Below are 26869 nucleotides of genomic sequence, written 5' to 3'. Positions count from 1 at the left end.
CCAGCCTGGGCAGATGAACGAGGCAGGGGCTCACTCCTGCTATTTTCGCCTGCATGCTCACTCAGCCGCAGTTACGCCAAAGCCTCCCCGTGTGCTACATTCGGGTTCCGAGCTCTCCAGGCTGAGCTATTTTTGTTAAATGAGCACCACATTGCTGTCCCTTGAGCAGTCAGCCTGGCGCACTGTGCTTGGCTCCATGCTCGTCACGTTCACACTGGCAGGAGGCATTTCTTGCCAGGGAGCACGTGCACTGAGAGCGACAACAGAGGATTGAAACTGGCATTTGGGAGCTTCCAGCTAGCAGGGGCCGTAGCGCGAGATGCTGGCTGGCTGTCGGGGCTCGACGTCACACCCGGCGAATGAGTTCCCATCTCGCTTTCAGAGGAGAAGCTAATACTTAGAGCCAGATGCTCAGCAGGTGTAAATCAGTGTAAGCTCACTGAAGGCAATGGAGCTAGGCAGATTTATTCCAGCTGAAGATCCAGCCCTTAATGTTAAAGAGCTGTGCTCTTCTGAGTGTTAAAGCAGGGTGGGACATGGGGTGCCCCTTTCTGGTCACCCCAGCACAGCCAGGGCCGCACAGGGTTCCCCTTGCCCAGCACTGCTAGGTACATGGCTCTGTCCAGGAGAATGCTCCACTACTGCTGTAACCGGTGCTGGTGTTTCCAACACAGGGACGAGGAGGGCCCGTGCTGTTGTTTAAGCGCAGGGCAATACACGACCAGGTGGGAGATGTGGGTTTGAGACTGATTCGAGGCACCACAGGCTAGCAGAGTGCGTAGAGGTGTCCCCCGACTCCGAGGGAGGTCTTTTCCCGCCAGCCACACCGGCCTGCGGGTTTGCCTGTGTCCTGAATGCACAGCGTAGGAGACGGAGGGACCTGGCGAGGAGCGTAAGGCAGGACCTGAGAATGTTCCTCAGAGGTGGGAGGGAGCGGCGAGAGGGGAGAGACTTGCCAGCCTTTCCTGGGGACCTGGCCTCAAAGTGCCTCAGGGTCCCACCCTCCAGAGCCTCTGCTCTCTCAGGGCTGGCTGCCCCAGGAGAGACCCTGCTGTGAAGGAGCTGGCACATATGAAAGCCTGGAGCAGGTGGTGGGCTGGGTCTCTGGGCTGGAGACAGGAGTCCCCAGCCAAAATAAACCCACGCTCAGTCTTATGTGGTGCTTTCAGAACATCAGGCCAGGCACTGCTCTCACACTGCTCCAGCTGGCAAATCACTCACCCTAGCACACAGGCATGTCCAGCATGCGACTGCCACCCCAAGAATGAGGAGGAGGGGCCATCCGGATGGCGAAGAATCAGCGCCCCAGGGAAAACGGCCTCTGCCTGCTTACCTCGGAGCGGCTGTACTGCTTGGTCAGCTTCACTCGAGTTTGGTCCAGGCACGGCACGTCCCCATATCGGTTCTTCTCCTGGTTATACGGAGCCCTGTGGGGCACAGAACAGGCAGGACAAGTGAGGAAGAGAGAGCGGATGGGAAGAAGTGACAGACTCTGTTCTAGTCACACCATGTGCCTGGTGCCCGGGTTTGGGCTCTGCCGTCAATCAGACCCAGGGCTTTCCTTGTCTAGGGAAAGGCCCGGCTAGCAGACTGTTATGGTCAAACTGACACCCAGTTCGCGTCTCTGGTAAGTTGGGCCGTGATGTTAGGAGGGTTGCTTTGTTCTCCCACCTGCTCTGGGACGGCATTGGTAAGTCAGAAACCCAATAATAAACCAGGCTGAACCTTTCCGGGCAGCTAGAGCAAAGGATCACCCGTCCCAATGCACCTGACCGGTACCTGCAGCTGAACTGCAACCTTCTCAGCTGGAGGCACTGCCTCCTTCCGGCCGCTGCTTTGCCCAGCCACAGAGGAAGGGGCTGGTTTGGTGGCACTGTGTGTGCAGAGGTGCACAGCAGAACCAGGTTGCTCTTCCCGTGCAAGGCCAATAAGACGTGGACACGTGCACCGTAAACACGTCCTGGTCTTAGGAGTCCCTTTTTTAACCTTATTGATGATTTCTAAACCATCTCTTTGTCCTCCAGCTCCTGCTGCAGAGCCTGCCATGCGAGGAAGGAGACTCAGGTCAGACCCGCTGCTGCTGCATGGACTAGCCAGCCTGGGATGAAGAGAATGGAAGCAGCTTCCCCATTGAAAGAGATGGATTGTTTCAAGCAAGCCCAGCTGTGGTTCTGATTTTGCAGACCCATTGGTGATCTGTCCCTCTGACACCAACACTGCTATCACTGCGCCTAACGGCTTTCCTAGCATACTTACAGGGAGCAGATGAAGGTCCCCGCAGGACTCCTGCGCCGGATGTCCTCGTACTCCTCATAGATTCCCCTCTTCTGCTTTCGGTTCACATGGTCCTTCAGTTGATGGACAGTCATGCACTTTGGTCCTGGAACATGCACTGAGCCGTTATCTCGTGGGGAAACCAGCGGTACCAGGATCAGCTCATCCAACGGGTCTGGGTGGCCATTCTGCTGGGGGAGGAACCGGCAGTTCCAGCTGAGAGGGTCCAGCTTGAGGGAGCCCCCTAGGTATTCGGGGAGACATTCCCGGGGCAGGTGTTCCTTCAGCTCCGACATCTTCACCATCTGAACCTGGGGGAACAGAGCAAGATGGAATGGGGTGAAACGCACATTGAGCATGGACTTGACCCCGCCTGTACGTGATGGGAGGAGAAAGGGGGGACTTGCTTGAGACAGTGGGCACCTAGAATGGGATGTATTCTGCTTGACTGGGGCTAAGAAGTGACTGATCCACTTCTCTCTTGAAGCCGTTACAAGGCCTGGAAAATTCTTCACAAAAAGGTCTCTGAGTAGCTCCCTTTCCCCTCCAGTCTCTTGTTTAGAAATCTGTTCTCTTCAGTGAATGGAGCTGTTCTGACATACTCCAGTAGGGGGCATCTGCCTTTCATCTGCTGGAGCAGAACAGAGATGTGGTCTGTGAACGTCTGGATAGAAACAGCTCCCTTTCCACGACTACAAGGCTGGATTTGTGACTACTGGGGAAAAGTCCACAGTTCAGATGGATGCTTTTCATTTAAGTCTCCGGCTCTAATCAGGCAGAGTGGGGAGGGCAGGTGCAATTCAAAGCAAGGCCATTATAGGACCTCGGAGCATTAAACTCCAAGGACATGGTTCCATCTGAAGTTATTTAAGGATATCGATGAGGTTGCCAGCTATACATCCTCTTTGGTTAAGAAATATTCACACGATGGTCGTTTTGCTAGTTATCTGAAAGAGGACCCCTTCAAGGCATGGACTTGGTCTACAGAGCGTGGCACACTCTGGGGCCGTAGAAAGACTGTACACTCTGATTAAATTCCTTTACTTAGAAACGCTGCCCAGTTTCAAGGTCTGAATATGATCTTTTGGTTGATGATTAAAAGGGAATTAAAAAACTGTCCTTATTTTCCAAGAAAGAAGAAATGGTTTCAGACCCTAGATGGTTAACAGAACTCAGGGGCAGCCCTAGAAATGGAATGTGAAGAAAGCATTGTTTTAAAAATTAATTTTATTTGCCAATACCCAAGGTCAGGCTTCTGAGTGAGATGGTGGTGCCTCAACCCCTTCTTTGAAGCGAAAGCAGGAAGCTGCATTCCTTACATTTTGATGACAATATAAACACCCTAACCGCTGGAAGGAATGCAAACCCCTGCTTTGCTTTACAACCTGTAGCTTCTGTGGTGCTAAGTGAAAAGGGAAAACCTAAGACAGACAGCAGGTGGATGTGATACAATCCACTTTTGCAGGAAAAGCCCAGAAGCCTGATCAAAGGACTTTGTAAATTAAAGCCCTTTTCATTTAGCCTGTTAGAGTATGATCTGCAATATGCTGAGTGCCCTAAACCTCGCCCCAAAAGTCAGGACTGGGCCTTAAATTAAAGGCTACCTACGAGTTTTGGTAGACCCCAGACCAGCAAAACATGTACAGTTGAGTAGTTATGCTGATTTCAATGGCACTATTCATCTATTTAAAGTTATGCACATTTATGTGCTTTGCTGCATTGGGACCTAAATCAGATGGTGGGTTTGTTTGTTTTTTTTACATACACCCTCCCACACAAGTTAAAACACATTTAATTTCCCCTTTAAGCAGTGATCATTTACCACCTTTCCCCATTGTTGCGGACACTGGCAGCTGCACAATAAAGGACGAGATCAGGGGTGGGATTTTCAAAAGGGCTCAGCTTTGGCTTAAAGTTCTTCCTCTGTGCTTCTGTAGCGCCTAGCACAACGGGGCCCTGGCTGGGACCAGGGCCAACGGCCACAGTTATCATACACATTAACAGTAACAAGAGAGTCCAACTGGAGATTCTCGGCCAAGTGCAGCCTCGGAAGCTTTGGCTGCAAGAGAGCACGTAGCTGTGCCAGCAGGGTAACGGTGTGACCGTTTGCACAGACACAAAAGCACTTTGGTGTGGACACACGCAGACACAAGCGAGCTGACATTCTTGCAAGTTCAACAGTCGGGCCCGTTTTTGAGTGCTCAGGGCTAAGTCAACCCCGAGTGTGTGATGGACACAACCTTGCTGGCTTCAATGCAGCTGCTCCTGTTTACACCCTTCGTGCATTTAGCCCTTAGCCTCATGCTTCTTTAGCAACACTGGGAGAAAGATCCAGCTGCCGTCACTGCTATGAAAAGGACTGCACAAGAGGCTATGAGATCACGTATTTATCACACAACATCAGGCTTTGCCTCACAGTCTCCCTGCGTGACACCCTGTTTAAGGAGAATTTCCCCACGGCAAGGACTCTGATTCGGGGCTTTTTGCCATGTGCCAGCACCTGCTCAGCCCTGGCCCACGTTTTACTCACCCTTTCTCGGAGCTTCTCTTTCAGCAGGAGGCTGATGATGGAGTAGGGGACTCGGAACCACATCGGGGCACCCACAATAAACACCTTTTTGAGACGAGCCGGGAAGGCTCCCTGTGGATGGCACACGGATGCATTTTAAAACCTCAACCTCAACCCATGCCTTCTCTTTCCTGCCTTCCCCACTCTCGGCCAGCAGGGGGAAGATACAGCACATGCCTGGAGAGAAATTTGCCAAAGGGCCCAACAGCAAGAGGCAATTTAACTGGAGGAAAGAACAAGCTGCTTTGAGTCTGCTCTTTAGGAAGTTACAGGAGTGCAGCCCAGAGGCCATGCTGATGAGCACGTTATACGTGCCTAGCTGTGTTCACACACAATTGGAACTTTGGGATCTTTTTTTCCTTAAAGCTCAAGAGTTAATTTGTTTTGGACTATTTCACTTTTCTGTATGTACATAAAATGCATTATGGGTACAGTTTAATCATCTATGCGCTTAAAGGGAAAGTCTTGTGGTAAAATTTCCTTGTGCAATGCTTCCTTATTTCTCTTATGTTTTCTTTGGGCAATCAGTAATTGTCAGGATACTAAAAACAAACAAGTCAAAAAACCTTGGTTCTTTTTTAATTGACCAGTCTCAGCCATTGCACCATGAAGCAGATACATTCTAATAGCAAATGCTTCACAATATATAGTGCTGTCTGGGCCTGATCTAAGCCCACTCCCGTCAGTGGTAAGATTCCCACCAATTCCAGTGGGTTTTAGATCAGGCCCTACGTGTCCAAAACATTTTATGGTCATTAACTAACTGATCCTCACAATATCCGCTTTGAGGTAAATGGGGAACTACCGTTCTCCCCATTTTACAGATGGATAAACTGAGGTTGACTAGCTCTGATTGCAGAGCTGGGACTGGAAAGCAAATCTTGAGTCTTGTGCTCTACCCACTAGACAGCACTGCCTCTCGGTCTAGGCAGCTTTGGCTAGCAAGCTAAGTAAAGCAGAGATATTAGTGTTTGAAAGAAGTCACTGCAGAGATGGTGACTTCCCACAAGTACTCTCACCCTTTCCCTTTATAGCACTTTGACTCCTGCTACCATGAAGAGTGGAGACAGCCATGTGTTCTGAACTGTCAGGGTCTAAGGGAAAGCGGGGTTCAGAGGGAGCTGCTTCACTCTGCAGTCTCTATCTAGGTACATATAGGGCCCTTTTCACGGTCTTTAAAATGGATTTTATCCCCATGACACCTTGGTGAGGTAGCACAGCGCTATTGTACCCATATCACAGAGGGAGAACTGCGGCACAGGATGGATTAAAGCAGGGGTCCCCAACCTTTTCAGGACCAGGGACCGGTCATGCCTGCGGAGGGAGCGCTCGTCCCGCGGCTCGGGTAGACTGCGGGAGGTCCACCGGCTCTGGTTGAGCTGCCGCAGGCATGACTGCGGACGGTTCGCTGGTCGCGCGGCTCAGCTGGACCGCCCGCAGGCATGCCTGCGGCAGCTCAACCGGAGCCGGTGGACCTCCCGCAGGCGTGCCTGCGGGCGGTCCAGCTGAGCCGCGCGACCAGCGAACCGTCCGCAGTCATGCCTGCGGGAGGTCCACCGGAGCCCCGGGAGCAGCGGACCTCCCGCAGGCATGACTGCGGAGGGAGCGCTCGTCCCACGGCTCGGGTAGACCTCCCGCAGGCACGCCTGCGGGAGGTCCACTGGGTCGGTTCGCGGCCCGGTTTGTAAGAGGCCGCGGACCGGTACCGGGCCGCGGACTGGGGGTTGGGGACCCCTGGATTAAAGGATTCGTCCAATTTCACACAGGAAGTTTGTGTCCAAGTCAGGAATCGAATCTAGGTCTCCCAAGTCCCAATCCACTGTGCTATCCTTTCTACCCCCTACAATAGGTTGCATAGTCTCAGAAAGATGCAGCGGGGAAAGCCTCCGTTCTCATCAGCTCTCCTCCACCCTACCCCATCCCACCCCCTATTTTCCTTTACCTTCAGCAGGTTGAGGATTTTCTTGCTCAGGTCCAGCTCGAAGTTGGTATAGTGGGAGCCCGCCATGTCGTAGATGAACACCAGGCCGTTTCTCTGCGTTTCGAAGCTGGGTAAATGGGGGAGAGAGAAAGAATCACTTGTTGCAGGTGATGTGGAATCCTGGTGCACAGAGACGCACAAAGCACTGATTCTTTTCAGTACCACAACTTGTTTAATTATTATTTATTTTTTATTTTTTTCCAATAAGAGTTAAGCAGGATATTCACTTTGAACAACAGAGGCCAGACCCTCAGCTAATTGACACCACTGAGGTTCAGGAACAGAAAAATCACAGAAACTCAAATGGGGTATTTATACTATCGATTCTCGGCGTAGGTGGCAATTTGGCAAACTCCTTGCTGAACTCATATTGACGTCCGTAGGATTCAACCACATGCTTACGGCGTTTTGTTGTATCGGGTCCTTACTACAGGCAAGACACTGTAATCTAGCATTCAGAGTTAAGAGAATAAAAACAAGATGGCTGCTGGGCTATCAAGTGGTGTAATCCTCTCCTCTGTAAGCAGTTTGGAAATGGCTCTTTCAATGTAGCATTTCTACTACAGAAGCACCAGGTCCAAATGAATGGGGCAGCTGGCCCTGTTGCTTTAAACAGGATCTGGCCAGTAAAATAGCACAGAAACATACCACCTGCAATGGGCCAAATTGTGCCCACAAATTGCCTGTTATTTTCTGAACTGATGCCCTAAGTGCCAGGTGCACATCAAAAAAATCGCTTGTCTAAACGTTGTGCAATTAAGTGATCCATTGGGCAGATTAGAAAAGCTTGGGGCTGGCTTGTGCACTAGGAAACCGATCAAGGTGCCCACTGCTTGTTAATTACACCTTGCTTGTAATTAACACATGCACCACCCTGTACAAACAGCTTCTTGCCTCTTGGTTCAAACAATCATTAGCTTCGGCGTGTAAAAGAAAATCTGTAGCAGGTAAAACCTGTTTTTTCCATTCATGCTGAAATCAAAATTCCTGTTCAACTGAAAAACAGGGAGTTTGTAAACCAGGGATCAACGTAACCCCTTCTCTCTCATTTTTGCAAGGCATGAGACAGAGATGGGGAATCAGGATGCACATAGGCAGATATGGCTTCAGTTACGCATCTACTTGTGGTGCGACATAACGCCTCTATCTGGGGCTCTCCGAGATCACGCTGGATGTTTCTGAAGTAGGGTGCACTGGCGAATTTGGCATAGCTAAGTACTTGGTACATTAAGATGAGTTTACAGTGTCCTCTTGAGGTTTTTAAATGTTTATTTCTGATTGCTTCGTTCGCTTATTGTTGGACGTGTTTAATTAGCTCAAAACTGAAATTAAACTGAATGTGCAACATTGGCCTGCTAAGCAGGAGACAAAAGCCATCTTTTCTATAGGGTTTCTGGGGAGGGTAGAGGCCGGGGCTCCTCGATGGAATGGAAAAGGAAGGGGATTTTCTGCTGCTTTGATTTACTGGCTCATTGAGTTAATCTGTCCCTCCTCCCCCATATGGATTATTGTGTGTGTTGCTGGGTGGTTATAAGAACAACAACAAAAAAATGCCGGTTTAGATCAAGCCAGCACCAGCTACTGCCAGGTTTCTTGTTATGGTATAACCTGCCTGAAGGGAAAATTTCTACCTACCCCTCTTTAATAAGAGACTAGTTTATGCCCTGAAACATGAGGGGAGGGACCGGCTCTTTGTCATGTGTTTGTACAGCACCTGGTACAGTGGGGCCCTGGGCTCTGACCAGGGATCCTAGATATTCTGGCAATACACATAACAAATAATGGCGAGTTACGCTGCCTTCCAAAACTCTTAAGGGCAAAGTTTCCAAAAGGGCCTCACTGATTTAGAGGGCTAAGTCCCTCTGATTTTCTTTTGTCAGTCAGGGGCTTTTGGAAATGTTACCATTAACCCTCCTAATATTAACTCTGGATGCTCGTTATCTATAGTAGTGTCCAGTCCTTTTTGGAGCTCTGCTAGCATCTTCAAACCGTGAGTTCAATGGTCTGCTTGCCTTCAGCCTGTGTAAAGGCATCTTAATGAATTTATCTTTAATTACAATAGAGAAAAAAAAACAGCCAAAAAGAAAATCAACAGTAATTCCAATGCTTTGCCAGCTGAGATCTATTTAAACTTTGTAACGCTTTTAGCCAAAGGAAATTTAAACCTTCACTAAAGTACTTTCTCAATCCAATCTGTTCCCCCAGTACTCAGAGTCACAGCAAATGGAAATCAAAGTATTTCAAGCGGAGCTCTTTTCAGTAACTCCTGATTTATTTATTTTTTTGAAACTTACAAGCACTTTCACTCAGCCTAGGACCCAATTTACACTCACTGAAAATTCTGATGGTGATTATTTCTGCAGTGCCATAGGTATGCATGGCACTTCAAATTCACTGGCACCCCAGAGCCATCCCCCCAGGTCAGCCCACATGTTTTACAATCTCAAATGGTAGCTGACTAGATGTACTCACAGGCGGCCAACTACCTGCCCATTTATAGTCAGCAGCCCTGATCCTGCAATTGAATCCATGCTGGGAGTCCTCTGCATCTATACAGATCCATTTGCAGGACTGGGGTTCACGTTTGTAGAAGTGTCAGGTTTTGAGGCTATGTCTACACTACAGACTTCTGCTGTCAGGGGTGTGATAAGTTTTGCCAGTATAAGTCGCAGCTGCCCTGGCTCTTTACCAATCTAATATATTACTATAGCTATATTAGCAAAGCCTCCCAAGCATAGACCTGGCCAAAGATTACAAACTCTTTGGGGTGAGGTCTGTGTCATCCTGTGTGTTTGGACAGTGTCTACCACATCCTGGGTGCCACTGGAATGCAAGTCATGAACAATAATAATCAAAGGGACGATGCATTTTTTTTGTGATGCTTGAGGAGAATCCATGAGGAACCCCAACAAAAAGCAATCTTTGCACTGCTTAGGAGATCGGACTTTCCAATCCCCAGTCCTCCAGGGTACAAGTCTGAACTGCATGTCTGCCCAAAAGAGAAGATAAGCTCTTGGGATAATGAATGCATATTCCTCTATGCACTCTACAGCAAAGCACACATTTCCTTTTCAAAATTTAGCTTTATGCAGTAGAGTATTAGGGCTGAAGGTGCATCAGGCATGGTAACACTCCGAACTAGCCTTGTATTTAAATGCCAACAAAATGCATTCATGTCGTATGGAGCAGTGGTTCTCAACGGGCCAGTCCTCGATATCTCCCTGACACAGTTTAGGAAAGCAGCAAGCCTAGTCCCTGGTATCCAAAAGGTTTGAGAAACAATGATATGGAGCACCTGACAAGCAAGACAATACAGAGGTAAAGTAGTTTTAGTTTCAGCCTTTCCCACTATGTTCTGACACTGCAGCTTATCGGAATCAGAATTCTCCCAATGCAGAGCGATCATCCATGCCCTAGGCACTGCAGCCCCCAGGGACGAGCAGAGTGGGGAAGGGGTGAATAGCTGAGAATTTCCTTTCACTTTTGCATCAGGAAATGAAAGCCCTGAAAGTGGGTCAGCCTGTCATGTGTCTCACAGTATGCTCCCTGTTTCATTACATTAACCTTTGTGCAGACTAGCTGCTCCAAAGAATGATATTGTTACATATAAAACGAGTCTACTCCCTGCTTCCAAATGTGGGTGCCCAGATAACATCCTGCCTCATCCCCCTACCAAAAATCCTCCCCGAAAATCTTCAGGGGAGACCATGGTTCTTAGCTCTTTAAAGCATACCAGAGCCAAATGACTCAGCCAGGGATTAAGAGGCCACGGCTTCCTCGAATACAGTCAAAAGCATCAGGGGTGTGAGATCTTTACAAGTTTTAGCAAATTTCTCAGGGAAGCCAGCTGGGCCTAGGGATTTTCCATAAGCTTACTGCAGTGCAGTGAGCCGTTCTTTCGCAGGCCTTTGGCCTTTCTGACCGAGCCCCTCACACACAGCTCTGAAGAACAGAATTCATTTTGAAAGCTGGATGAAAACAAATAAATAAATAGCAGTGTTAGGGACATTCAACCAACCAAGTGCTGGGATTCAGCTGGATGTCCCAAAATCTTATAATTCAACATATTAATGCACCTCGTGTAGGAGAGTTTATATTGCCTGGAGGCAGCCGTACCACAATTACAGCTTGGAGATTTCAAATCCCTGCTTTAACAGCACTGATTCAATTAATATTGCTCAGCATTTCAGCCAAACGCCCCTTGACTTCTCTTCTTTACGGACCCTTCAAAGGCAGATTGAAGGACATAAACCACAGATGGGGCATCTTCAAAACCTAATCAAGGGCTTGTGTAGCTGTTAGTGCAATCTCCTAAATAGACGTAGTTATAACATATATGCAAACTGCATTTTGAGAACATTGCTAAGGTTGCAAAGTCAAGCACTCAAAAGATAGGAAATGCTAGACTGATGGTTGCCTGTACGTTGAATGAGGCAAAGGTCTGTAGAAAAAAATAGTACGTGACCACGACACCAATGCCCATTTCATAATGCAGCCGTGCAAAGGGACCAAATTAAAGTTTCACAGGGTACCCGTATTCTGGCATTTCCTCTTTTGAGTGCTGGACTTTGCAACCTTAATAATGTTCTTTTTGTGTGTGTAAGTTCTTAAGAAAGCAAACTGAAAAAAACGAAATTCCATCATGCGGCATCATATCGACACCACAATGAGATACAAAAGAAAAATCAGCCAAAGCAGCAGCACTTATCCATCATGTAATCACCGATCATGTGGCCAATACAACCTAAGACCCCCACTGCACTTTCTCACTAGACAGAAATCCTACCCTGGAGTGCTGCGGGCCTCCACCCGTGTCTGCTCAGACAGGCAGGCTCTGCGGTAGGCCTGGAAAATCAGCTAATATGCAAGTACCCTTTATATTGTAGGAGATAGGCCAAGGTCATTCAAATGAATCAACTCAGGTTTGGGCTCTTATCCCAAATAGCATGGGAGCTGAAAGAGACATCTGGTGGGTTAGAAGAGTCATGAACTCAGGGAGCAGGGCTTAAAAAAAAAACTCTATGCCTTGGTCCCCAAGCCCAGTCCTGCATGCACTCACATCTGTCTACAACAAGAGACACAGGCTGGAAATGCTGCAGAGGGGAAGGAAGCCAAGATTTCTCCAAAAAATCCATGCTACAAATTCCTGCCGGGTACCCTGGATTGTGGAGTTCAGCAGGACAGGGAAAACCATCCCGCCCAGATTGCAATGGATATTACAGGTATTAAAGCCCATCTAGGAACAGCAAGCTGAGCAGTCAGGAGTTGCGTGACGCACACATCTGTACTCACCTCTCCACAGCTCTGTCCAGCAGATAGAACAGCGCCTGGAGCACCACATGTTGGACGCTTTTATTGGGATGATGTAACTTGGCAGTGAAGAGGGCGATAGAGGCTCCGGAGGGGTCCCGCGCACTCTAGAAGGTAATCAGGGGAAAAGCATAAAGACCAGACAGGTGGCAGAACATGGATGGTACAAAGCTCTTTGGGACAGCGCCTCTGCACTACAAATAAATAGTAATGATGGAGGTTTCATGCTGCAGCAGACTGGAGATGCAGAACTGTGAGTACGAATGTAGCAGACATGTGCAGGACACCCCATACAGAACTGACCTGCACAGACCACTTACTGGTTTATTTTAGGGAGACTATTTTCTTCTTTCCCACTGTTTATTACTTGTGAGATTTCCTGCTCTGATCCACAGGGGACAAGAAAAGCATGACTTACATCCATGGAGGAGAAGACAATTCTATCTCCTTACTCACTCTGTTCTACGAGCCTCCCAATAGTCTACTGCACCCTTAAAGTGAACCAGAGGAGCCCTCAAAAGCTGATCATCTTTAGCTGGCATTTTCCCCAAACCAACCAGATTACCCAAGGGAAGGGGATAAGCCCAAGGAGTAGCTAATGCCAAACACTGCTGTGGAGGAGAACTGGCCCAGGGGCTCCCTTAGGACCCTCACTGCTCAGGACGGTGATGAGCTAACCACGTCTCTGAGACACTGCCATCATGCTCAGCTTGGAAGTAGGACCAGTCCACTGATGCAGCCAATGGGAGAAGGAGAAATAAGAGACTAAGAGGGGAAAAACAGCTGTTGTGGGTGAATAAGCACAGCCACCACTTCCTCAAGGATCCCAGCTGGACCACCCCAAAATCCTGAGTCCCTGCCTTGGGGCTACAATCTCATGAGACATAATGGTGAAAATACCACCTTGTATTTTGCCTTCCAAGACCCATGCACACTTAGTTTTTCCCAGTGCTGCCCAGCTGTCTCTCAAGGTTGCAGGCCCTTTGGACGTGGAGACGGCTCCGCTTGCACAAATCGGACACATTGGCGAGAAAGGCCAGGGCATGATCTTACACTTACTAGGATGGTGAACTTCCCACTGAGCAGCTCAGAGCGAAGAGGTTCTTCGTGAGGTTTCAGCTTCACAATTCCTTCCTTCAACCGAGTTTCCTAAGGGTTCAGAGGCACACAACAATCACACAGAAAGCAGACTCCAATCAGCTGCCATTACTATTTCCTGCTCAGCTGGGAATCATTACCGGTATATGGCCACCATCATCACCTACCTGCTTAGTGACCAAGCCTCATGCAAATCTAACCCAAACAAATTTCCAGATCTGGCTACAAAACTTGTGCCACATTCTCACATCCCTGAGGCTGTCCAGAACCACCAATTCCCCAGCTGGGCCACCAAATCTAGCCAGCTAGCTCAGGACTGGGGCTGGGAGAGAGGACGGGAGGCAAGCCAGCTTGTCATGTGTGTCCAGATGCTGCACATAGCTCAAGGTGGTTTTCTATTTGAGGTTCCACTTTAAGAAGGGTCTGTATAAAATGGCACTTTCTTACTCAATAGCCCCTGCTCCGGGTGCTTGATCAGAGCTAGATCTGGGCACATTTAGTGCTCTTTTCTCGTTAGTCCTGCAAAGCTAATCCAGCATTGGGAGAGCGAGCTGCAGTCTGTTCTTCCTTGTGCATGGACAGACCCAGTTACTAAGTTCTAACCCCAAAGCAGTTCCATCGGGCAGACCAACTGCAGGCAATGGAGCTGACAGGCGTAACTCAAGGGAGAATTTGCCCTGCACAGCTTTTTTCTACTGGTGGTGATGCACAAGATGGAAAGAACCTGGCTTGACTCCCAGAACACAAGTCAGATTTGCAGGGTTGCTGGATAGAGAAAACATCTTTTTACTTGTCCACCAAGTACATTTGATGTGGGACCACTGAGAAAAAGGAAACATGGAACCCCAGGGTGGCTTTTCTTCAGTGACCTTCCAGAGTAGCAACACGCTTTAAGCCTTATCAGAAGGCCATTGTCAGCCATGGTTGGTGGGCAGATAGCCTGACCCAAGACACCAAATAGGAAACAAGTTCTTGGAGAAAGGCACTAGGGCTGCCCTCTGTCTCTCATATGCCCTGATTCAGCAAGCTACTTAATCACATGCCGAACTTAGTCCCATTGACGTCAATGGGTCTAGTCACATACTTAACATCAGGCATGTTCTTAAGTATTTTTCTGAATCAGGACCATGCTGGTGGAGCGTCACTGCATCAGAGTTCGTTAAAAGGAGGTTCCACTACGTATGTGTATTTAACAGGAAAAGTTGCCAGCCCAGGCACCAAATCTACTGACCCTCCTTGAACAAGCTGAGGATGTTACTAATGACAATAAAATCCCTGGCTAGGTGATAGAACGTGTGTGGTATTCTGTAAGGCTGGGGCCAGTGCCGTCAGTGCCCTCTCACCTTTGGCTCTGACCTGATGTGTCTCCTGGGGGATGTGGCATGCCTTCAATTCCCAGGGACTCAGATCCTGCAGGACCAAGCCCTTGTTTTGGTTTCTAGCCCAGGTTCACTCTAGCACATGAGCCAGAGGGCATGTGAGAGAAGGAGAAGTGGTTTAAATGCCACCTTTGTTCAGTATCGGGTGCTCAAGCACAGCAGCCATTGGTCAGAGAAAATTGTGTTTTGGGATCCCTTCCTGTTTGCTTGTCGCGCAGTTGGGGGATTGTTTGTTGTCAGCACCATAAACGTTCTGCCTTTGGTCTGTCCCGCAAGAGGAAGAGCGCTGGCTTGAGTCACTGCTGAGACACTCCAAACCTGATTGCAGGTGAGTGTGGGTAGCACTTGAGTGTTCAGTATCATACCGTTCCGGTTTCAGCAATTACCGGACGAACCATGAGCCAGCTAATCTTTCATTATACAAAGGAAGCGTTGTCTAGTGGCTAGAGTGGCCAGGACTAGGTGTCAGTTCTCTCCCCGGCTTCACCTTGGACTTGCTCTATAACCTTGAGAGCACCACTTAAACTTGCTGTGCTTCAATGACCCCAGCCTATAACTTCACCGCCTGCAAACAAGCCAATACTCTTCTGGCATCTAGAGCAGCCAGGGCTGCCAACCGACTGTTTACATTCACCCTTAGCCAAGGGAACACATTACCTCGGAGAGACTCAATCACCCCTTGGTATGATCAAGGTCTTACGAGCCAGCACCGACATTTCCAAAAGGTCTCACATGTACTTATATCTAGACAACTAGGGCTTTGTCTTTACTACAGGGGAAAATTCGATCTCAGCTACGCAATTTAAGTTACATGAACAGCGTAACTCAAATCAAAGTAGCTTAGATCTACTTACTACGGGGTCCACACTACACGATGTCGATGGGAGACGCTCTCCCATTGACTCCCCCTACTCTTCTCCATCTGGTGGAGTACAGGAGTCCATGGGAGATCGATTGGCGATCGACTTAGTAGGTCTTCACTAGACCCGCTAAATCAACCGCCGATGCATTGATCACCACTTCTGGATGTAAACAAGTGTAGACAAGCCCTGAGCCTACATTTCCAAAAATGACTAGGGATTTTGGAGGCCCCACTTGAGAGACCTAAAAGGGGCCTGCTTTGCAGACAGCGCTGAGCACCTGCCTCTTGAGGTACATGCCCCTTTAAGGGATCTCAAATTGAGGCCTCAAAAACAGGCCCCCCAAAATCCCTCGTCACTGAAAAAAGTTACACCCCACTGTCTTGATGCAGATACCACTGCAAGCCACAACGAGTGATGTGCGCTACCACACTGCCGGGCACTTGATGAAAGCACCAGAAGCTGCTACCTGCCCAAAAGGTATTACCACATCCTAGTAGGGACAGATGCTCAGCTTACAACCAAGGTACCTCCTGTGCCTCCCGTCAGCTGCTGAAAGAAGCAGGGTGCCGTGGCACAGAAGCAGCAGACTGGGGTTGTGATGTAGTTCCTGGGTTTATATAGGGGGGGCAGACACACTAAGAGTTTGTGAGTGTGGTTAACTCACTAGCCGGATCCCAGGGCAGAGGATTATGGGTATGTGTGAGAATCCATAGAGAAGCCATCTGGGATTCTCAGTGTGAGGTTTGTTCACGTTTCATAGACTGCATAGAGGACACAGGGCCCCTTTTTAATCCAGAATAAAAATACCAGCAATAGAAACCTTTGCCCCAGTAAGGCTCTGGCACTGGTTCTATAGCTGCTTTGGAAAAGGGAACTGTGAATATCTGCTATCAGCGTCGCCTTAAACAGATTAGAACAGATGTATAGTGAAGTTGTTCAGTGCAGGACCAGAAGGCACTCGGGTACTATGGTGATAAGCATCAGATAATAACCTCTACAGCAATGGGTCTCACACTTTTGTACTGGTGACCCCTTTCACATAGCAAGCCTCTGAGTGCGACCCCCCTTATAAATTAAACACACTTTTTTATATATTTAACACCATTATAAATGCTGGAGGCAAAGCGGGGTTTGGAGTGGAGACTGACAGCTCGTGATCCACCATGTAATCACCTGGCAACCCCCCGAGGGGTCCCGACCCCCAGTTTGAGAACCCCTGCTCTACAGAATCCAATATTGTTCCTCAAAAAGGATGGGGAAGAAGGCAGGATGTTGGCATGGTCTAGAGCAGTAGTCCCCAACCTTTTTGTGATCAGTAGCATTCATGTTTTCAGAAGAGTGTGGCGGGCGCCAACAATTTTTCAAGGCTTATTTTGTATTTGTACATTAAATAATACGAAAAACATCATATTTAATATTATATAATATATGAATCCATAAGATAAAAAGGGTAATTTTACATGTAAAAGGTATTAATTAAATTATTCAACAATTACTCTTTCACCTCACCATGTGAATTTGCTCTTTTTTATCTACCTGTAAGAAAAATTAAGGAGTTTTTACAAAATAAATATCATAAACAGTTTTCATCTTATTTATTTAAAAAAAGTAAAACATTGTTGAACTGCTGGTCCAAATATATTTATTATTCTTACTTTAACATAGAATGAAGCCTGCAGCCCCGGAGTTCTCTGTCCCTGGCAGGCGCGGGGCCCCGGCTTCTCTCCAGCTTAAGCCGTGGATCCATGCCTGCCAGGGACCGAGAACACCGGTGCCCGCAGCCCCGGAGAAGATGGAGAGAAGTCGCAGCCCCGTGCCTGCTAGGGACAGAGAACGCCGGTGCCTGCATCCCCAGAATTCTCTGTCCCTGGCAGGTGCGGGGCCCCGGCTTCTCTCCCCTGCTGGGCACTAGGTGGGCGCACATAAATGCCCCGGCGGGCGCCATGGCGCCTACGGGCACCACGCTGGGGACCACTGGTCTAGAGCTACCCAGTTCAATAATTCCTAGGACACATTCCTGTAAAAACTGTGACCAAGCAGTGGAAGACGAGAAGTATCTGAAAGGGAACAAGTTTGGGGGATGGGCAAGTTTAAAACATTGTTTAGTTTTTTTGCTATCATCATCCTGGGAGGGTGGTTTGAATTGATTTTGTGCCCGGGCGACTCACAATGATTTTGCATGGCTGATTTATACGCTTGTAGGTTTTTCACCAAAGCAAAAAAAATATCTGAGAAAAAACAAACGAACAGTTTGAGGGCATAACTGTTCCCCTGGAAACGAGAACAGCTTTTGCAATGCATCACATCACTTAACAGGACAGAAAAGCCCAGCCTGACTCCAGCTCCCCACTTCACCAAGACAGCTCCGGCTCACGTACTCTGTAGGAATGGAACAGCTCGATCGCTCGCAGGACATCAAACTTCCTAGCCATGAGGAACTTGACGGCTACGTTCCAGGAAAGCGGAGACACATTGTACTGCACAGTCCACTTGTTAATCTCCTCTAGGAACTGCTTTGTGGCCTATTTGAGAGAGAGAGAGAGAGAGACACGCATGGTAAGGCAAGAGGGAATAGACACATCAGTGTTTGCACACACTAAATACCAAGGGATGGAAAATAATCTGGTACAAAAGCTATTCTGAAATTCACTCTAACCCAACTGTGTATCTAAAAGCATTAGATGGATCAGATAAGTAGGTGACACATGGTAAAGCAGAAACAATGAAATGAGAAGCAAAGGAGATGCAAATCACCAGCTCAAAGCAGCCTGCACAAATCGGCAGAAAGAGATGGGATGATTGGATAGCTGGCAGTGCAGCTGTACAGTATGATGCACCAATCATTGCAGTCTCACTCTTTTCATCAATCCCAGCAGCCAATGAGAGCAGTGAGAACAAACGAGCTCTGGCTGATTAAGCAATAAAAGAACAGGGATCTTTCATTGGTGCATTGTTAGCTACAGCAGCAAGTCACTTTTCTACTTAACACAGGCCTCCAGAGTTTGCATATTGCTTTCCATGGTGGCTTTGAAAGGCACCAGGAAGCCATAAGAGTGCTGGGTCATAGCTACGTGTGGTTAGTGAGACAAGCCTCAGAGGCTGAATCTGGAAAGCCACTCAGTGCTTTTGGAAACCCCGAAAGCTGGCAATCCAGAGGATGGGAGATAGAGCTCCTAGCCTCCGCACTGCTGGATACCTGCTGAGAACAAACTGTACCACCTCCGGATACCAGGTATACTGGAATCCCACCAGCCTTCACCTGACCAAAGTCCTGGCCTTTTACTGTCTCAGCTATGCCTCACTAGAGACACATCCCTCACTTTAGTCCCAGATTCGTCTACTTCCAACACCAATCTCGTGCTCTCTCGCTATTTCCCTGAGTTATTTACATCAACAGTACTGACTGGGATAACGAGGTTGTAGATCAGTTACAGTGAATATGGGTGAAATTCCATGGCCTGTGATATGCAGGTCAGCCTAGGTGATCATAATGGTCTTTTCCGGCCTTGAAATCTATCAATCAATCTATTAAATTTATTCCATATCAGGCAAAAGCATCCTTAGATACTAGTCCTCTTTGTGTGACTCAGGCTGGGTCTTTGTCCCACATTAGTTATTTATGCAGCACAGTAAGTACATGCATTTCCATACAGTAAATGCCAAACTTGTAAACCCCTACAAAAGCAGGTACAATCCATGATGGAATACACCCAGCAAGGGATGTGCTAGTGGACTGTGGAATAGGCAAAGGTTTATGAGAGAGAACTTGGTGTGATCTGGCAGGGAGAGAAGACAAACAGAACAGTTGGAGAGGAGCTCGGGCACAGCACAGATAGCAGGTGATTCCAAAACTCCTCCCCTCCCTGTGGCTTGGCGAGCCCTGGAAGCCAGGAGAGGACACTTAGCATGGAAGAAGAGGTGAAGCCAATGCAGAGAGACAAGGAGAAGGGGGGTTCAGTCAGAGTAGCAGAGTTTGGGATGGAAGAAGGGTACCAGGGAGGGATGGAGCACAGGCCAAGGAAGGAGGAGTTGGAGCCATCAGAGTGGAAGGCTGGCGAAAGATGGAATATCTTGGTGACCACGATGGAAAGGAGGGGGGAGGATGAATTCTGTTGTAGATAAAGAAGCAAAATGGTTTAGCAAAAGCCTAGCCGTGGGGGCAGAGGAAAGAGGAGTCTCACGGCTTGAATGAGGTGTAGGATGGTGGCTTCTGTGAATAAGACAAAGAAATGGAGCAGAGAGGGGATTCTGCGGGAAATACAAGCTCTGGTTTGCATATACCAAGTTGTTTGAGGCAGCAGCAAAACATCCAAGGAGAGAAATTAGACGGACAGGAAGGGTTGCAGGTTCAGGTTTCTGACAGGCTGAGGAGCGTGTTCAAAGCAAATGAGCTTTGTTGTGTATCAGCAAGAGGGCTTTCTACAGTGTTTGAAAGGAAACCTCACAGGTCTTTGCCTTTAAATATGACAGTGAGACAGCTGCTGAGGGCAATTCTCCCAGAGAGAAGAAACTCAGGGTTAAAATCAGCCACACCCATGAACCTGATAGTGCCCCTACCCCAGGCATTCCTTCCTGCAAAACCCACCTGGAAAGCTGAAAGACGGAGACCACCAACACTGGCTAGATGCCAGAGGGCTCCGTACAGGAGGGCGTGTGACAAAGACATAAAGGCCACCACCAGCCATTGCTTTAGTAACTATATCCCCACCTGCTTTAAATACCACGTTAGCTGGGAACCAGCTAGCACCAAACCAGAGAAAAAAGGTTTAGCAAAGCAAGGACTGAAACAGCAAACATCCAAGTGACCAAGAAGGAAAGAGACTGCTGCCTTGGACAATCCAGGCCAGGCGAACAAAGAAAGCCCATGGCAAAGGAAGGAAGAAATTAAACCACAACCAAACATACAGGGCAGTATTCTGCTCTCCGCTATACCTAGCATAGCCATAGGATCACTCAAGTGTAACCCCAGGCAGGAGCTGGATGAGTGTCAGCTCCCCTGAGCGCTCCCTAAGACAGTGGTTTTCTTTTCTAGCCATGATACTTTTTTTTGCCAACCTAACGGGATCCTCCAAAGATCCTAGCAGAACAAAATCCCAAATATTCTACTGTGAGAACACGCAAAGGACCTTTTCATCCCCTCTGGGCTGATAATTATTTCAAAAATAAATAACTGACAATTAATCTCTAGATAGAAGAAGCCAAGAACCCTCCGTAGAATGGGATGCATCACCCGGCAAGATATAAAGATGGCTCTGCATAAAATAAACCACATGTATGATTCATTCACTATTTGCCTTCCTCAAGCTATAGCAGCATTGCCATCGCTCATCATTTAAGTGCGAGGCTCATGATATTTGGTGCTTTCCCCATAGCCTCAGCACCAGGAGTTGTGTAAATATAGGAGAATCTCAGCTTTCATTAAAACCATGAGATGATTTTTGAGGCTTGGCTAGACAGCTCTAGTTGTCACCATGGGGGCGATGGGATCTAGGGTAACGTTTTCAAGCGTCTAAAGTGCCATTTTTGCTTTTGAAAATTTTACCCTTAGTGAATAGGGCACAGGGGTGGGTGGGATTCAAGACAGTTGAGTTCCCTTGCTGGCTCAGTCAGTGCCCTGCTCTCTGACCGTGGGCAAGTATCTTTACCTCTCTGTGCCTCTGTTTCTCTCCCCCTCCCTTTGGCTGTTTAGATGGTGAGCTCTTTGGGGACAGGGGCTGTTTCTCAGTAGGTGTTTATACAGCTCCCGCGATGGCACCCCAATCTTGGTTTGGCCTCTATGCCCGATGGTAACACAAACATCAGATAACAATAATCTCTTTAAACTTAGCTCCTCCGCCGAAACAGCCTTAACTCCAGGGGGCAATTGCCTGACTCTGCCGCCTGCTGGCCAGGATGTGATTCTTGGCTCAGAGCATAGGAACAGTTCTTTCAGGTTTGGCCCAGACATTGGTCCTTGTGAGAACAACCAGGTCTAGATAATGGTGGGATCTTTCTAGTTATGATGGATACAAATATGCCATTTGCTCTGCTCCATCCATAGCAATGGCAGCATCAGTCTTGCAATTTCCGCTCTAGTTTTTGTACCGTCCCTTTGAATAGAAGGGAGGCGGCTGCAACTAGCCCAGCTCTATGGGGCAGGGACGGCAGGGGCGGCTCCAGGCCCCAGCACGCCAAGTGCGTGCTTGGGGCGGCATGCCGCGGGGGGCGCTCTGCCGGTCGCCGGGAGGATGGCAGGTGGCTCCAGTGGACCTCCCGCAGGCGTGCCTGCGGAGGGTCCGCTGGTCCCGCGGCTTCGGTGGAGCATCCGCAGGCATGTCTCTGGGAGGTCCACTGGAGCCGCGGGACTGGCGACCGTCAGAGCGCCCCCCGCGGCGTGCCGCCGTGCTTGGGGCGGCGAAATGGCTAGAGCCGCCCCTGAGGGACGGTCTCTGACAATATGCTTATACAGAACTAGCACAATGGGGTCCCAATAGTGTTTGCTGCTTCTTGGCAGTCCTGTAACACAAGTAATGATAGTAGCCTTTAAAGCTTGGGAAATAAACTTTTTTTCCCCGGGGGAAAAAAACAAAACAAAAAAAACCAAAACAACCCAGTAGGTTCCCCCACACCCACCCCATGTATTTTTTTTTTAAATGTGCTTCTACCTCATTCTGAAGCACGTCCAGGGACAGAGATAGATTGGAAAGCTTTTAGATAGTAGAAATTTTAGTCGACTTGCAATCTGAGAACTAAAACTTTGATCCTACTGAGTTATACGGGAAGTGATGAGAACAAAGTTATTGTTTCCAACTAGGCATAACAAGAAAGTCACAGAACTGCCTAGAAGGGAAATGGGTGGAGTTGCTACTGACCGGAGACAGGGGCATGGAAATTGGATAGAAACAAAAGGAAGACAAGACAACTCAATTTAATGCTGTGTCAATTTTAGATGCCCGGTTCAAGCAGCTCAACACTGGTTGAGGAGATGTTTGCAGGGGGCAGAAAGCACGCACACACTTAACTTTTTTGTTTGATTGAAACTTCATAGTAGGCTAGGTTCTGAAAAAGCAAATCAATTGGTAAAAGTGAACAGATATCAACGGGCTGATCCAAAAAGAGAGCGAGGCTGAACTAGTTAGTAGACTGAGAACTTGCTCATTGTGTTTTGCTTATGGAGCTGCAAGTTTGAGCACCAGGTGCCCTTTTACGTTTGAAGGCTCCCTATGCTTACAGCGTGAGTTCCCCACTTGCGGTTCCTTGGTGTGGTCTTTTGGGGTTGGTGGAAATCTTGCACCATCCTGTAGCTCTTTCATCCACCTCACTAAAGCCCCCATCACACACATCAACTGGAATAAAGCACTCGCTTTGCAAGACAGCTGCCAAAGAGACAACCAAAAACTTACATTGTGATTGTCCAACTCCAAAGTTTTGATAACACATGTGAACTTACAAATAAACGTTAGGTTAGGATCCCAAAGGTAGTTCAAGAAGAGGGGCTCTGAACCAGAAAATCCAAAGTGACACCATTTGTTTCAGTGGAATTACTCTGGATTGTCACTGGCATAAGTCAGCTAGAATCTAGCCCTCTCTGGGCGTCCCCTGGCACTGTTTTCAGCCTGGGTCAGCAGATGCAGAGGATTAGCGCTACACTCCTGAGCAGAAGCACTTTCCCAGCAGCATGAAAACTGACTAAGAACATGCATTCCTAGTCAGTTTATCTATCCAGCCAGCCAATGCAGCTCCAACAGCCAGGAAGTGTAAAACCCATTATAACCACTGGGGGAATCGGTCTTGTTACTTGCAGTATGGAACTCAACACATGCATGAAATACAACTTCTCTCTATGGGAAAAACTTCTCTTCCCCGTAAAGGGGAAATTAATTGCTTTTTCAATACATGCAATAAATAAATAAATAAATAAATAAATAAAAATTAAGCGCCTAAACCATTCTCAGACCATAGGGGTGAACTTACAGCTTATAAATACATTATTAAAGCAAATATTTGCAATTCATTTCCTTCTTCACTTAACTGCCAAGACCCACGTTCAGGATTCTGTTGTTTCCCATACATGAGATGGTGACAATGCAACCCCCGCTAGTGCTGAGAGATTAAGGGGCTGCTCCTTTTGTGAACTAAGGGGCTAGTGAGGTCATCTGCTTTCAAAGGAGAAACACAAGGACTTTTGAACCAGGGTCTTGGCAGGTTGAAATAAATATTTCAGTTTCCTTTTTCCAATGCCTTTATTTGTACTTTCAACACTACACACGTACTGCGTGAATGATTTCAAGCCAAATTCTGCAATGAGCCATGCACGTACAATTCCCATTAAAGTCAATGGGAGTGGACTGCATGTAGCAGAGGACAGAATTTTATTTATTTCTGTTTGTAAGGAAAATGCCCATCTGGTCCCCCGAGTGATCTCAGAATAACTAACTTCAGCTATCACTATTACATGCTATAATGACTCAAAGGATCAATTCGTAGGAGGGAATTACAGTAGCACCAAGAAACTCCAACTAAGATCGGAGCCTCATTGTGCAAGGCCCTGTACAGACACATAATAAGAGACAATGCCTGCCCTGAAGAGTTTACAGTCAAAGTACACAAGACAGACAAAGGGTAAAACGGAAGCACACAGAAGTGAAGTGATTTGCACCAGGTCACAACCGGCAGAGCCAGAAAAAATGCAGGTCTCCTGACTCCCAATCCAATGCATTATCTGCTGCAGTGGTTCTCAACCAGGGGCACATCAACTCATCTAGATAGTTGCCTAGTTTTACAACAGGCTACATAAAAAGCACTAGCAAAGTCAGTACAAACTAAAATTTCATACAATGATTTGTTTATGCTGCTCTATATACTGTACACTGAAATAAGTACAATATTTATATTATAATTCAGGGGTGGGCAAACTACGGGTCAGGGGCCGCAGCCGGCCCTTCAGACATTTTAATTTGGCCCTCGAGCTCCCACTAGGGAGCGGAGTCCGGGGCTTGCCCTGCTCCGCGCAGCTCCTGGAAGCAGCAGCATGTTTTCCCTCCGGCTCCTAACCGTAGGGGCAGCCAGGGGGCTCTGCATGCTGCCCCCACCCCAAACGCCACCCCCGCAGCTCCCATTGGCTGGGAACTGTGGCCAATGGTAGCTGCAGGGGCAGCGCCTGCGGATGGAACAGCGCACAGAACCACCTGGCCGTGCCTCCTCCTTGGAGCTGGAGGGGGGACATGTCACTGCTTCCAAGAGCTGCTTGAAGTAAGCGCTGCCCGGAGCCTGCACCTGACCCCCTCACACGCCCCAACCTCCTGCCACAGCTCTGATCCCCTCCCGCCCTCCATACCCCTTTGTCCCAGACCAGAGCATCTCCTGCACCCCCAACCCCTCATCCCTAGCCCCACCCCAGAGCCTGCATCCCCAGCCAGAGCCCTCACCATGCCCGTGCCCCTGTCCCAGCCCACAGCCCCCTCCTGCACCCTGAAGTCCTCATTTCTGGCCCAACCCCAGAGCCCGTACTCCAAGCCAGAGCCCTCACTCCCTCCCCCTCCCGCACCCCAACCCTCCATTTTGTGAGCATTCATGGCCCGCCGTACAATTTCCATACCCAGATATGGCCCTCAGGCCAAAAAGTTTGCCCAACCCTGTTCCAATTGATTGATTTTATAATTATATGGTAAAATGAGAAAGGAAGCAATTTTTCAGTAATAATGTGCTGTGACACTTTTGTATTTTTGTGTCTGATTTTGTAAGCAAGTAGTTTTTAAGTGACGTGAAACTTGGGGTACGCAAGACAAATCTGACTCCTGAAAGGGGTACAGTAGTCTGGAGATGTTGAGAATCAACCACTGATCTCCTGGACCTAGCTAAAATAAAGTGTCAACCTGAAGTTCTTCTAAGACACCTGTGTCTCACATGGTCTCCAGACTCCTTCTTCAATAGCTTATTGGATTTGTTGTTAAAAGCCTTTGAATTTCTTGCTATGGGCACATATAAATTCCTGTTAAATGTGTCAGCATGGATCCACCTGTAAATACAAACCTCCCCCCAGCCAGCCAAACAGTCCCATATAAACCAAACTACTTTTAGGTTTAGAGAAGCTGTGAAGGAGCCACAAGCAACAGCTGGAGGGGCTGGATAGCGGACACTGTGTTTTAAAAACTGGAATTCTTTCTAGTTCCATCTTCACCCTAGGATTTTCTTTGTACTACTAAGTCTGTTTTAATAACTCATGAGAGGGGAATTGGGTCTCTTGTAGTTTAAGAAATAATTAAAGATTAATGTTTTCAATTCAATTCCCCCTCCATTTTTTTCAAAACAAATGTTATGTGTTCCTTTACACGGCATTACAAAAATGATATTTATCAGACTCCACTGTGCAGTCATGTGAAGGTTTTATTCATATAGCAGCATGTGATTTTCCTGTTTTGAAAACTTGATGAGCAAGAGAGAGGAATCACTACTGCTTTTAACACCACTTCATTGCTTAAAAGGTGCTCACACAAAGGACACCCAATCCCTCCGACTCCTTTGCTCTAACCCAGAGACCATGTGGTGGGGTATGTATTAGTCAACTGTTCAGAATTAAATTATGCTCCCTACCCCCCTCTCCTCCAACAAACCCCAGTAGAAAGGATACAGCCAAACGAACACAGACAAAGAACTGAAGTCACCCAGCCCGTGACATAAAACAGGAAGAGCAGTTCTGAAATTAAGGAATTTTCCATTATCCCTGGCATTGTGCAAGAGCAACAAACAACAAGCAAAAGCAGCTAAGCTTGGCTTTCGAGAAGTGCCGCCATCGCAGTGGGAACAGGAAGAATTTGGAAGCTCCAAGCGGCGGTGTAGGATGTCAGGCCGCTCTGGGGAGCCTGCAAGCCCCCAGCGAGGCAGAATGACTGCAATGATTCGGAGCTAGTCAGCATGAAAAGGTCCTGGGGTTAATGACTTCCTACAGGAGGAAGTGAAGGGCCTGAGTTTATCAGCACTTCACCAGCCATGTGTGACTGGCCTGGGCCTGGGAACCTACCTATGGCTTCACCTCATGATTCCAGCTAAGGGGGAGGATATTTGCCATGTCCCTTCCATTTGCACTAGCTGCTTTAATAGGACGAAGTTTGTTATCTCACCAGCCATCATGGAGCGGCTTTTAAGTTATCCATTAACACCACCATTTCCACAGCTGCATGCTCCCAGCAGGGCCTTGCCTGAGCAAGGATGGTAGGGGAAAGCTCCGCACCAGAGGCAGCAGCAGCAGGTGGCAGTGTTTGCATAGACAAAGTGATGATGAATTGCACTCCAGTGGTGCCAATCAAAAGTCAGCCCCCTCCCCCCATTGTGCTGGGGGCTGTACAAACAAAGCCAGCAGTGCTTTTAAACACATCTGTGCTCAGAGCCTGGAGCTAGAGCTCCCACTGTTGCTATT

The 26869-nt window shown here is 48.1% G+C and overlaps 1 protein-coding gene across 2 annotated transcripts in view; it reads right to left on the bottom strand.

Annotated features, from left to right (window-relative positions):
• The window catches only part of PTPN9 (protein tyrosine phosphatase non-receptor type 9), a 53262-nt gene that overhangs the window by 10587 nt on the left and 15806 nt on the right, over positions 1-26869 (bottom strand). For both annotated transcript variants that reach the window (XM_044979539.1, XM_044979540.1), the window contains 7 exons: positions 17853-17996; positions 13194-13283; positions 12117-12241; positions 6786-6891; positions 4805-4915; positions 2257-2585; positions 1334-1427 (listed from right to left, as the gene is read on the bottom strand). In XM_044979539.1, the coding sequence (XP_044835474.1) occupies positions 1334-1427; positions 2257-2585; positions 4805-4915; positions 6786-6891; positions 12117-12241; positions 13194-13283; positions 17853-17996 (999 nt within the window). The remainder of the gene's footprint in view (positions 1-1333; positions 1428-2256; positions 2586-4804; positions 4916-6785; positions 6892-12116; positions 12242-13193; positions 13284-17852; positions 17997-26869) is intronic.

This window comes from Mauremys mutica, chromosome 11 (genome assembly GCF_020497125.1).
Source record: "Mauremys mutica isolate MM-2020 ecotype Southern chromosome 11, ASM2049712v1, whole genome shotgun sequence".
Lineage (NCBI taxonomy): Eukaryota > Metazoa > Chordata > Testudines > Geoemydidae > Mauremys > Mauremys mutica.
Note: the sequence above shows the minus strand (reverse complement) of the source record. Positions and strands in the feature narration are given on the sequence as shown.